At 39.6% G+C, this 13,997-nt stretch overlaps 2 protein-coding genes across 3 annotated transcripts in view; one reads left to right on the forward strand and one right to left on the reverse strand.

The window, feature by feature from the left end:
* LOC134213871 (uncharacterized) overlaps positions 1-13,997 on the reverse strand; it is a 243,659-nt gene that overhangs the window by 178,547 nt on the left and 51,115 nt on the right. The gene's annotated exons all lie outside the window — the stretch shown is intronic.
* Positions 11,408-11,779, forward strand: LOC134210518 (uncharacterized). Its single transcript, XM_062686557.1, has one exon. The coding sequence runs from the start codon at positions 11,408-11,410 to the stop codon at positions 11,777-11,779; it is 372 nt and encodes a 123-aa protein (XP_062542541.1).

The following is a 13,997-nucleotide window of genomic DNA, read 5'->3' on the forward strand; positions in this document are numbered from 1 at the left end:
ATCTTTAATTGCCCGCTACATCATATTTTTATACAGCGAAGTTTTCCTCTTCAGCGTTTTTTTTTTCTTCTTTTCGGTGGGGTTCTTTAATTCGGCATTGCGTAAACATTTGGAACGCGTTTTTCTTTCGCTGCCACGCATCCGTACTCCCATGAAGGTTCTCGATATCAATACTTCCCGCTGCGTGCTGAACCTAATAAACGCTGTTGATGCTGCTGCTGTTGTTGTTCTAATATCGACAAGAACATTTTATGGCAAGTGAAAATTGATTGTTTGGAAATATGAACCACTCACCGGCACGCTTTTAGCTGGTTGAAGTTTTTCTTTCTTTTTTTTTCGGTTTCAAATTTGGGAGTTGAGTGTTGTGCAGCGTGGATAAATAGGGAAATGGTTTGGATCGTTAGACAGATCTTTCCTTGGGTGCGTGTTGTTTGTAGTAGGAGGAGGAAACGTTTCACTTCTGATTGGGAAGTAATAAGAGTTAGGAACAAGCGAGGGAATTGCTTGTGTACTATATTTTGCGAAACCTAATTTTTGTAGATCATTAATTTCTAATCAGCATAACACATGTTTTATATTCAAAATTTAAGGATGTATTTTTATTTCTCAAATCAAGTTTTTTTTAAATTTATTTATCAAAAGTATAGAGGAACATGTTTTGGTTGGATTGAATCTAATATTGACAAACTTTCATGATCTGCTCAATCAAAGACTAAGACGATTGACTTTATTGCGGAATAAGACTCATAAACAAGTTCTTGTGACCGAGCGAACACAGCTGAAAACGTGTCTAGCGATCTCCTGATGTTAGTCACTTAGCTGCGAACTCGCCCGAAGATTGTGTTACCCCACTAATAGCCAAATGTGCGACTTCGTATTAAATAGTACCAGCTTCGTTCATATGCGCGTTAGATAAATCCTCGCGGCTCTGGAAGGGGATACTCCACCTGTTCTGCACGGTAATGAGCCATCACATTAACTATGCGATTAATATGAGTCAAGTAAATTGCGACATTCATCTCTTACTTACCAACCTGCTCGGTGGTTACTGCGAAAGTAATATAAAAATGCGTTTCGCTGGCAGCGAATGGCGAGAAATGATGTGGGTCTAACTTCATATCGGTGTATGCGAGAGTGGTCTAAGGCGATTGATGCGATCCGGTCTGGTCTGTCACTATGTTTGAAGTAAATGATGTTTGGAGGAGTGCGAAGCATGGCTTGTTTTGCTCCCCAGTAGGGGACTCCGCTCGTTGCCAGTAAATTTACTCGAGCTCTCTGATGGTAATCACTCAATTTGTAGCAAACAATAAGACAGTGTATAACATCTGTAATACTTTCAAAATTACCCAGAATCCTTTTTGAATACCTTATTAATGAATTCCGGGAGACCAGTCGAACCAAGCGTTCGCAAATTTATAGGATGACTGGTGCTTCGCGATAAACGATAATTTTCAGAAAAGCAAAATCATTTATATTTGTATTTCAATCCAAAAACTAACAAATTAATCATGTAAACAATTTCTTATTTCTACTGTATTACAATAAACAGTCGAGGATATTAGTCATTAATAGGCTTTTATTCTATTGTTTTTCTTCCACAATCAATTACACAGATCGCTAAAAATTGCACATATTCCTTTTTTCTATATCCACGACGTTTTTTCAACTTGTCAAACATTCCAGGAAGGATTGGGTGGCAAATTGATCTGTTTGATAACAATAAAAATCGACAGATATTAAGTCGAAATCATTCCAAAGCGTGCAAATATTATTAATTTTGAAGCATGTTATTAAGAAAGGAACAAATATCTTATAGGATGTCTAGATTTTCTGGGCACGATTCTCCTCGTAATCTCTTGCAGTATCTTAGTCTTCATATTTCACATGATTTTCACACTTAAAAATAACCCAGATAAAAACGTAAACCGCTTACAAACATATCCTATAAGCTTTTTCGAGGATTATCATAATGGAATAAACAAGTTCATCATATCATGTGGATTCGTAAGAATTTTCTCAAAACTGTACGAAAAATCTTTGTTAAAAACATTAAGTTAAAATAAAAAAAAAGTTAAAAATATCTTTACACGCAAAAAAACCGTTCCCAAAAATTGTCAACATCCAGTCACGAATTCCAGAACAATTTCCACTTTACGAATATACACCATGAATAAAAATCATGACACCTCGAATAATGTATCCGTATGCAAAGCTTGCGTAACGGTACTCTGGGAATCAAGCGGAGGACAAAATCACGAAATCGTGATTGATATTCCAAAAATCATGAATGCGAGAATCTAGTTCATGGTCTATTTTGAGGCGTTTGTTTGTTTTGAAATGGGGAATGCACTGCCCATGATTAAGGGTATGCGATAACACACTTTTTCCTAACGAAACGAAACGAAACGAAATTTAAAATGTCTATGTTGATTCGGATCGAAACGAAATGAAATATGGATTTACTTTCGAAACTTCGAAACGAAATGAAATCAAGGTCAAATGGACTGAAAGTCGAGTCAAGTAAGAGACACTGAGGACGGCCTTACTGTTGAGGTCGAAATACGTATCTGTCAAGATACAATTAAGTGGTGGAATTCAATGGGATTGTATTAACCCGTCTTATGACAAGTGAAGACATTCCACTAAAAAGCTCAAAATAATTTTCTTATTATTCCTTCTTATTATTGGTCTACATATATATAGCATATATTTGCTCACTAGAAGAATCCTGTGCACCTTTCTAAAATGCACAAATATATGTACTTCAGATAGAATTTCACAGACCCATAGTCTTATATACAATCAGCTCGACGAATAGAGCTATTGTCTGTGTATCCTTGGCATATGAGAACAGCTGTTATGGTCAGTATGAGCTAAAAGCAATCATAAGTAAAGAACTTTCAGCAATTTTAATGATCTTTCAACCCGTTCTGGATTTTTTTTGCAAATTCCATGCGAAGATCTAGAAATGCCCACAAATCTTCAATGTTCCTTACATATTGTGGAAATAGTCAAAGAAGAGCTTAGCTTTATTAACTGTATATCGTAATTGTTAATCATGATTGTCCGAGAAACAGGAAATATGCACAGCTTATCAATTAAATAATATTCTTGGGATACAAAAAAGTTATTCTTATAGTATATTTGCTTCGGAGTTTCCAAATCCTGACCGATAACGATGCTGGTCACGTCCTTACAGTCAATTTAGGATTAGAAGAGGAAAATTAGTTTAACACTCATTGCTATAAAACAGCGGTTCTCAACCTTTTTCTTGAGAGGTACCCTTCGAACTTTTGCATTAATTGAGGTACCCGCTATGATTTTTTTTGCTGTAAATGAAAATATTCGTAGCTCTTCAAGTATATCAAAAATGGACTCAAAATATAACGGAATTAAAATAAAGTTCTTGCATCAGGGGACTGACTGTAGGAAATGTTTTGACTATTGAAGGCTTCCGAGCATATTGAAAATAGGCTTTCGAGCCTCTTGAAAGGAGGCATCCGAGCCATTTGAAAGGAGGCTTCCGAGCCTTTTGAAAGGAGGCTTCCGAGCCTCTTGAAAGGAGGCTACCGAGCCTCTTGAAAGGAGGCTTCCGAGCCTCTTGAAAGGAGGCTTCCGAGCCTCTTGAAAGGAGGCTTCCGAGCCTCTTGAAAGGAGGCTTCCGAGCCTCTTGAAAGGAAGCTTCCGAGTATCTTGGCTTGGCTTCTGAGACTTTTGAGACTACTGTTCCAAGCATTTTGAAAGAAGAACTCCGACCCTCTTCAAGGGAGGGCTTCAAGCCTCTTAAAAGAGGCCTTCCGACCCTTTTGAAAAGAGCTTTCCGAGCCTTTTAACAGAAGGAGAAAAGAAACAAAAAAAAATTTAAAGAAGAAAGCTTAAAAGAAGATTTCCGGGCTTCTAGAAAGGAGGCTTCCAACCCTCTTGAGAGAAGGCTTCCGCGCCTTTTAAAATGAAGCTGTCGAGCCTGTTTAAAAATCCCTTCCGAGCCCCTTGAAAAGATCCGAGGCTTTTAAAAGAAACTGAAATAAAAGGAAATTTCTAGAAAAACAGCTTGGCTTCCGGGCCTTTTAAAAGAAAGTTTTTGAACATCTTATAATTATGTTTCCGGGTCACTTAAAAGGTGGCTTCCGAGCTGCTTGGAAGAAGGCCTCCGAGAAGCGCAGAAGGATGCTTCCAATTCTCTTGCTACGAAGCAACTGAGCTTTTCGGGAAAAAAATCTTCATGTCTCTCAAATGGAGGCTTCGAATCTGAACTCCTAGATTTTTAGTTAAGAATCATATTCTTAACATATTATTCAACATTTTGGTGTGACCCGGTAGATTGCATAGAAGATTTTTTAAATTTGTTCATTCGAGGTTTTGCCCTTTTGATCTTTTGTCCCACATCTCTTCATCCATTGTACTGGTTGTGGAAAACAGGATTCAATAGGCCATGATTTACTGATCGCCATGCATAGGATAAAGGATGTATTTTGGACCACCAGTTCGACGGCTCATATTTTGGACCACTGAGTACAAATTCCTCTTGGTTGTCCAAAATAAGAGCCCCCGTAAGTGTTGTCTAAAATACATCCTTTACCCTATTATGTAGAAGACAAAGTTTAGAAATAAAAAAATACAAATCTTTATCAATAAGTTTAGATTAAAATTGTAATTCAACCGCCATTAAGCATTTCTGTCCGAGGTAACCCTGGGCCCGGCGCGAAAGTGGTTCCCCCAGGGTACATATGTACCCCAGGTTGAGAACCGCTGTTATAAAAGACCGAGGAATGCTCTGCATCTCCGTGAAAGGCTATGAAAGGCGCTACGAGCGCTACGAATCGTTGGTTAGTAGAGAAGGAAATTCATGTGAAGCCTGAATATTTATTTTAAACAAATTTATTTTGAAAACAAAAAGACGAAAACTATGTTTCAAATCAATACAACACAATTCAATGTATTTCGTTTAATAAGCTTCTACAATACGATCGTTTCCGCACTAAATAATTCTGTGATCTTCGATGCAGACCTTAGTTTTATCACTTCGCGTCCCGCGACTAGCTGCCGTCCCATGACCAGCAGCAACACGATCGATTCCGCATTAATGTTGCACAAATAATAAAAAATATCACAAAATATAAATTTGAAACTTGGAAACACTAAGGAAGTTTTACAGAAGAAAACTACATACGTATTTGTCGGCTGAGAATGCGGTTATGTAGTAAGCGTTAATAGAATAAATTGTATAACCTAAAGTTTTGAAAACAACTTAACGATTTTGTCCAGCGGCGCAGCCAATATTTTTGATAATATAAAGAATAGTTTAAGTTTAAATTTGTTTCGAAATTCCGCGGAATTCCGTTAGAAGCTAGTTTTTTCTAGCGAAATTTTTGTAATTTTACGAAACGAAACGAAATCAAGAAATGCGATTTCGCCATGCTTAAATTCCGCGAAATTCCGCGGAATTTCGTTTCGAACCACCTGAAACGAAATTTTTCGAAATACCGCATATGCTTACCCATGATCGCATATTTGTAACACTCGCATTTGTTTTTCATTTTGTGAAAAGCCTGTGAATCGTTCAGAAAGCTCTAATCTAATCCCACAACCGTAAAATAGGCTTTACTATCTTGCTTATCTGTGGTAAGCTGGATATGATTGAGTTTGTGGGAAGGATTGACAAACGATTTACAAAGGTGTGCGTTATTACAATCTAACTCCCACTGTCTGGCAGTGTCACCAGTGTTGGTAAAATCTCAAAATCTCAAATCTCATCGGCGATTCAAACCACGCGTGAGTCAAATCCCACCAGAATGATGGCCTAGAAATTTGCTCATGATTCGAATCGCAATTTGCATCATAGAATGATATTTACGTGTTCTTCATTTTTGAATGCAATGAATTAACTGTTTTTCGTCTAAAACAATGGCTAACAATTGCGAGAGATCGAAGTAGGTCGCGAAAGAAGTTGGACGCAAAAATGTCTAAACGCGTCAATCATCTCGGGGTTTGAAGAAAATTTTAAAATTAAATTAAACCAATAGTTTGCATGGTCATCGATGACTACGGTGTTAGAGGAATCCATTCGCCGTTTGACGACGAAATAGAAATTTCGAAAGATGCACATTGATGGCAGCATCAGTTCCGGAGGCAGTAGACCACAGCGATGACAACTAAGATGAATCCAGAATCCAAGGAGCGGTGGGGAAGATGGTTTTGGAGCCTACGCCACTTTCCGTGACAAAAGAACGCTATCATCGAATGGAACCGAACCGATGTCCGGATGAATTATGGGACCTCATTTTGCCCAGTTTCAAATTATGATTCCATGGGGACATGGACTGTAAGTCGGGGTTAGTGAGTGGTAAGTACCTTCATTGATAAAGGTGAGTGAAACATTTTAATGTGACAAAAAAGTAATATCGTAATACTGCGATTGGTAGTGTTTTATGATTGATAAAATGTAAAATCTGTTCCTCCCCTTTCCTACTTTGTATCTTATATAAATGCTATTATCTATTTTATTCCTTCCTAAAACACTTACTGTTGTACCAATGACTAGGGAATGACAAGATGTGGCCTTAAAGGACCCTACTCAATAAGCACAGGCTCACTAGCACCACACGATTAGTCATCCAAAAACCAGGTCGCACATAGTAATTTTCTTGTTGTAAAATCGGTTATCAGTAGAACAGATTCACTTGAGCTTTATTGTCACGTTAAAAAACTGAAATAGTTACGTCTAGGTTGTTCAGGCTACGAGTAGAAACTGAAATTTATTTGATATCCAATCTGAATACACAGCTGATGTTGGTCACTTACTTTTCATATAAATTGAAAATGCACCTATGGAAATAAAATAGCAGTTATATGATCAAATGTCAGCAATAACTAATTGACTTTTCTCCGATATCAGTCAAACAAAAATAATACAATATACCAAAAAATGCGAGCGTCCTTCGAAGAATAAAACACGATGCAACTCTGTGGATGGCCACCTTGAAGATACGATATCTCTTTCAAACACAGGAAATTTCCTTTCCATTTCCTTTTTTAAATCTATTCTATTTTTTTCTTTATTTTTTCTTCTTTCTATTCCAATTCACCTTTTGACCTCAAGTAGAAAAAAACAATAACGCGATGCAAATGTGTATCGTAGGTACTTTTAGCTGAAATAAAAGTGAAGAATTGCTCATCTTGAGCAATTGATTGTTTATTCTCGCGTAGGATGAACAATAAGGAAAATGAAGGAATTTTATACAAAATTATTCGAGCACAAGAAACATGATTATACTAGTAACGTGTTATTTCGCGAGTAAAAAACGTTACGTTAAGAAACTTCCTAGACAGACGATATGTTTTCGCTTAGCATGCTATTCTATTTTAATCAAACATAAATGTATACTGTAATTAGTACAAAATTATAAGTTCTATAGAAATCGATGACGAGATTCGGAAAATTATGTTCGGTTTTATGAGGTTTGTAAACAAATTAATGATTGCGCTTTACATCGCGTTTTTGTTTTGTTACAATGAAAATACACGTCACACCCGGCATTCCGTTTACCAAAACGAACCCCGCCACACTGCCTTTCCCATTAATCCAAAATCCCAGTGGTTATTCGTGGAAGTGCAGATGACTCGTCGGCTTCCATTCAAGCGAGTAATCACGTCAACATTTTCCTACCCATTCCTTAATTGATTCGGACACGGCCGGCGCTGGTATTGCTCAATTTTTGGTCACCAGTTTTTACACATTGAAGATGTTGTTAGTCCCAAACATCATCCTTTGGTTCTCTGTGTAATTACAGCTGACCTGGCAATAACGGAGTAGCAACCGTGGGCGATCAATCATGCTCATGCTCATGCTCAGGATTGACAAACGATTTACAAAATCATTAAAAATGCAAATGTTACAAATAGGGTAAATCACTACTTGGGCCTGTGGACCCGATTCCCGGCTCACTGTACAGAAAACTAAGGATTTATACTTTTTGGAAGCCGTAGGTCTCTGATTGATAATTTTAAAAAAGTCTCCCATTTATTTCGCACAAAACTCAATATTTCCCAACCATTGATTTCACTCCTAATTGGTCCAATTATAGAAAATAATCTCCACTATTACACCACTGAGCCGGAGTGAATCTTTCCACTTTTACAAAACGGTATTTTCATATAAACACCTACCTGAAAATCGTCACAGTTCTCGATACAATCATTGCTTGAAGCTGTTAATATCCACACAATAGTTTTAAACTCACGCACTTTAATATTTTCTTATTTGTTCGTTTCACTAAAAACTAATATAAAGATATTACAATACATTTAAAAATGTACCATCCTCAAACTGAAATAAAAAAAATTCACCTCGGCCCTAAGAACTTCTTTAGCTGCACCGTGCCAAGCTAAAAGGCCAGGAGTCTTCTTTTAGTGATGAAAAAAATACTTCATCATCGTTCATAGGAGAAAATCATCTAAAACGTTGACGCTTATCATGTTATTTATAATTCTCTCGATTTCAAAAGTGAAAAATATAGTTTTAGAAGCGTTTGGAAGTAATTTGGATGAGTGAATATATCTTTTCAACCAAATAAAAATTATTATAAATAATCACCTATCTGGGCACTGCTGCATCGGCGTTGAACGTGCATATTTTTGTTTACGTCGCATTTTCTACCGTCCCGAGAGAGAATGAGAGTAAGATGTTGAGAGATTGAGCGAAATTTTGCTTAGGCCAGGAACTGGTTTGGAAGTGGGCCGGATATGGAATCGCTAAGACTGAAATGAGTTCTGCACATCGTTAATTTAAATCAAATGAAATCTGTTTCAAACGATGTTTACCAAGAAAAGCCTTTTTTCAAGCAGAAGTGAACCCCTTTGCAGTATTGCACGGCCCACGAAATTCAGGAAAAGTTAATTCCTGTCATAAATATCAATTAAATAATGCAGTCGTATGCATGTTAGGCCGGGAATGGGGTAAGAAACCCTATGCGATCATGGGCAGTTCAGTACTGTAACAATAAATTATTGACAGTGGCTGGTATTCTATCCTCCGCTGCCAGCATCCAGGCGCTTTCGTATATGCACAAATAGCCAGTATGAATTAACCACCAGAAATTTGTATGGCGAAAGACATCGAACGCGGGATTTCTCAAAATTAGGAACTTTTCATGAAAATCTATTTGGTACCGGTTATGTAGAGAAGTGTCCGCTACTACGCTTACCAAATATTTTTTCGATGATGCCATACTGATTTCAGAAAGTTAACTCCTAGTGTGTCGCTGTAAGCACGCTCAAAGTTGTATAAAATAAAAGTCGTATTTGTTGTTTTTTTACCGTTCTGTGTATAGTCTTTTGCTACAAAGTGGAAAAAACAGACCAATTTAATATGATAGTTCACACTATGGTTGAAAAAAAAAACTCATTAGCTCTGTCAAATGTTGTCGGAAAGCAATTTTTGTAGCTGATCTCTAAGCAGAACAGGTTGATGTCTTCCTTTTCCATTTTGGCAAATATCTCCAAATTATCGATGTCATGTTCATTTTGAAGAGTGATGTAGTCGCCAAGGCCTTTGGAGCAAAGAAGTTCTTCCAGAGCATTGTATTCGTTCACAGGTATTACAGTCAAACCTCCATGAGTCGATATTGAAGGGACCATCGACTAATAGAAATATCGAGATGTGGAATATAAAAACCCTTGGAAATCTGTTCAAAGGGACCATCATAGTAAACCAGTAAAACAAAAATTTTAATATGGAATAATTTGTTTCCATGAGTCGATATCGAGTCATAGAACATCGAGCTCATGGAGGTTTAACTGTATATATTAACCCTTCCGTTACCAACCCCCTTTTGAAAAACAAAATCAGTATGCTTCGTTCGGTATTGCTTAAAATTTATAATAATTTCCGTTAGAAGAAAATAAAGAAATACTCTAAAATTCAAACGGGAAGTCTTCTTAATTTCACAACCTTACAAGTTTTGCAGAAGAAATCTATGAACTCCCATAATAAATCCTTTTTTATTTCCTCAAGAAATTTGTCTCAAATGATAAAAAAAAAAATCTTACGAATGTCGACAAGGAATTGAAAAAGATCTGGTGTTGAATGGAAAGTCTTCTTTAAAAAAATCAGAGAAATTACACCTTCAGAGAACACCTATCACACACTTTTATTTCTTTTAATTCTACATTGAATTCCTCAGTAATTCTTCTAAAAATATCCTTCCAGGATTTTCTCTGAGAATTCCTTTGCGATTTTCTGCAAAAAATCGTTCTGGTATTCTTTCTTACATTCCTCCTGAAGCTCCTTCAGGAATTTGACCGGAAGTTCCAGGGATTTCTCCGAAAAATCCTCCAGGAATTCCTTTGCAATTCTTTCTAGGAGCTCCTCTAAATTCGTCCAGAAATTTCTGCCAATAGCATCCTCCAGAACTCCTCGGTGTTCCTTCACGATTCTTCTAGCAGTTTCTTCAGAAATTATTCGAAATTTCCCCAGGAATTCCTCCGGGTAAATCCTTTCGATGTTCCAACAGAAATTCCTCGGGAAATTCTTTCAGGAGTCTTCAAGAAGTAATGAGAATCTCCATCAAGAAGTTATGAAAAAAGTCACTTAGAAAGCCAAGTACGAGACACTGAGGATCCTTACTGTTGAGGTCGAAATACGTATCTGTCAAGGTACAATTAATGGTGGAATTAAATGGATTACGCTCGTTTTATGACAAGTAGAAAAAGTAATAAAGCCCTTCAGGAATTTATCCGGAACATGGTTCGGATTTCTCACTCACTCGACAATAGATCTATCCAAATCCATTTTATCCGGATAAATTGCAGTGCGATAAACTCCGCACAACGATCGATGCAGAAAATGGTTATCCTTCTTCCGTGTTTCGCGAAAATCAAATGCTGCTTCTTTCCTCTCTAAACTGATGGAATCTGACGATGCGCCACGATAAGTAGAAAATTCAATACAGCAGTTTTTCTCTATGCTTTCAATCAGTTCATGTGGTGGCGTGGTTATAGTGGGCGCTCTAAGCATTTTAAAATTGTTTTGGGTTCAATTCCCTTTGCGGTCCTAAATTTTTGAAAATATGTTTGTAAAATTTATCTGAAGAGGCGACGACAAAGAAAAATAAATTTTCCGGCAAGCCGGCGCTCACGAATTTATCACCCGCCATTCTATCCGGATAAATATGTTGTGTGAGAATCTCTCACAGGGATGAAAAATCACCTCCGTTTAATGATAAATCGGGTTTTATTCCATGTAGGAACTCCGGAGCGTGAATCCGGAAGTTGCTATAGCAACTATAGCAACTGTATACAGAATATTTCCAGAAATTCTGTTCAAAAATCTGGTGGAATTTGAATTAAGACTCCCTCCAAGTTTCGACCGATCTCCCTCACCTCCTGTGCCTGTAAAACCATGTAGAGAATGGTCAACCACCGGCTCCGTGAAAAATTGGAAGCAGATGGAAGATTCGGCTTTCAACAGCACGCCTTTCGCCCAGGATATGGCACCAGCACATACTTTGCCAACCTGGGCAATGTGCTACAGAGCGTGTATAACGAAGGCAAGCATGTTGATCTGGTTTCGCTGGACATTGCCAAAGCCTTCAGCAGGACCTTGACACCCCTGGTTTTCAACAAATTACGAGAATGGGGCATCACTGGCAACATGCTTGCCTTTATCAAAAACTTCTTGACGGGTAGCACATTCACGGTCCTCATTGGCGGCTCTGCATTCGGAGAGTATGCCGGAAACTGGAGTCCACCAAGGGTCAGTTCTTCGGTCACCCTTTCCTGATTGCAATGAACGGTTCGGCATACACAGCCAAACTCCACTCTTTGTCTACGTCGACGACATCCTCCTGGTTGTCGTATGGTGGAACTCGGCGAACTAGTATTAAAGCACAGGCGGCGGTTAGCGCAATCCACCGCTGCGCTGGACCATCTCCATTGGCTTTACTGAATGCGGGTAAGTGCATCCGGGGCCAGTTTGCCATGGCCACCATCAAGTCAGAGCCCGCCCTTGAGCTTGCCACGACCTATACCTAACCGGAAAATCGTTCGCGTTTTGGCGTCGATATCGACCGGCGACTTACCTTTTACCACACTTCCGGGCGGAGAGATGGCCTGCAAGCAGCGAATCAGCCTGATGAAACCCTGGCCGCAAAACACCGTACCAACAACCGGCACACCAGGTACAGTCATGGCCAAGCAACCTGATAGTCGCCTGCTATATGGGTTAGAGCTGACCTGTTCTGTGCAGAGGACCTCATCAGCGTGCTTTCCCAGTATTGAACAGCTACGTCCGACTGGCTTCGGTCTCCTTCCTTCCACGCCAGCTGAAGCACTTGTGTCGAAGCCGGAGTCTTCCTTTCTGGCATAGAATCTCGCGGCCATCTGCTGCAAGGGACTTCCTATGCTGCGGTGACATCAGGAAGTACGGATCCCTCTCCTCGACAGGCTGACCGGATCTAGAAGCGAGGCAAGCACCGGTCTCCCCAGTGGCGCACGGAAGCAAGAAACTATTAATCCTCCCGTCAAAATCGAAACTCCATCGCAGCGCCTTCCGAAGAGCGACAACTCCGAGGAGCTAAGAAGGTCGGTCATCAAGCTCGTGCCACTCGTTTCGGAACCATACCGTACATCACCAATGGTTCCATGTCTAGCAGAGGAAAGGTTTCAGTGTTTCCGGTACCAATCTAGCCAGGTCCGAAAGCTACCGTCTCAGTGCAGCGTATTTTCCGCCGAAGCTGCAGCCATCTTCGTCGCTGCCACCCTTCCAGCAAACAAACCGGTGCTATCCTTACGAACTCGCAGTGTGGTGGCTGCCTCCAAACCACACACCAAAACACCTGTGGATCGAAGGAATCCTTGCAGGTATAGCGACCTGTTTCGTATGGATTCCGCCATTGCGGCATTAGGGAAATGTGAAACTGACGCGCTTGCCTTCGTGGAGCATGAAGGCTCGCCCTATACCGTTCCGTCCCTGGCCGACGTTAAAAATGAACAAAAGTGTCGTCGGCAGGACTGGGACCGGGCTTGGAACAGCAACAACGTCCACCCTAAGAAGGTAAAGGCACCACTGTCCCTGGCATGATCTGACCTCGCAAAACAGCAGACCATCTTCCAGACTCCGGACCGGGCATACCAGGGTCTCCCACAACTTCCGTGGGGCCCTTTCCGGTCGGAATGTGACTTTGCGAGGTTTGGAACAGCGCTGAGCACTTTGTATGCAGGTGCCCGAAATTTGACCACTCCAGGAATCATTTGGTATTCAGCTAGCATCCGGGATGCGCTGGCTGATGATAAAGCTAATACGGCTGCACTCTTTTGTTTCCTGAAGGATGCAGGTCTGTACAACGCGATATAGATCTGGACCTCTGCCTAAGGCGAACGGGCCTTTTTCGGATATAAGTCCCACGCCCTTTCAGTTCAGCTGAGGGGCCTCAGCTTTCTTTTGTTCCCAGCCATTTTAATATCAGCAAATCAGTTTACCGGTTCCAATCGGTTCAAATACGGTCATGGAATGGCATAGCTTTTGAAATCGTGAAGTTTAATACGCCGCATGATGGGGTTTGCTTATTTCCCAAAATTGACCCTTGAACGGTACTCAGTAAATCAGTTTACCAGTTCTAATCGATTCAAATATGGCCCAGGGTCTCCAAAGATACCATAACTTTAATCATGAAGTTTGATATGCCGCATGATGGTATTCGCCTATTTCAGTAAAATGACCTCGTAACAGGTTCGGCGGAACGTCCATTACGGAATACAGGCCGATCAAATTTGGTATGGTTTGCGTCGTTTCTCTTCAAAATATCTAAAATAATCATTTCCGATGTCACGTTCTGGCATATGGCCAAAAGCTAACACCATTTAAGTCCGAATAACTCCGGTATCAAGTAGCCAGTCCTAAAAATTCATAGAGCAACTGAAACTTGAATAAATTCCTTCTTTTGGTGAAAGTTACGAAAAAAGTCAAAAGACAAAGAATTGTACCAACAAAAGATTTTATT

The sequence above is a fragment of the Armigeres subalbatus genome, chromosome 2 (assembly GCF_024139115.2).
Source record: "Armigeres subalbatus isolate Guangzhou_Male chromosome 2, GZ_Asu_2, whole genome shotgun sequence".
NCBI lineage: Eukaryota > Metazoa > Arthropoda > Insecta > Diptera > Culicidae > Armigeres > Armigeres subalbatus.

What these genes read in the sequence shown, in the direction of transcription:
- LOC134210518 (XM_062686557.1), top strand. Translation starts at nt 11,408, where the DNA reads ATGGTCAACCACCGGCTCCGTGAAAAATTGGAAGCAGATGGAAGATTC.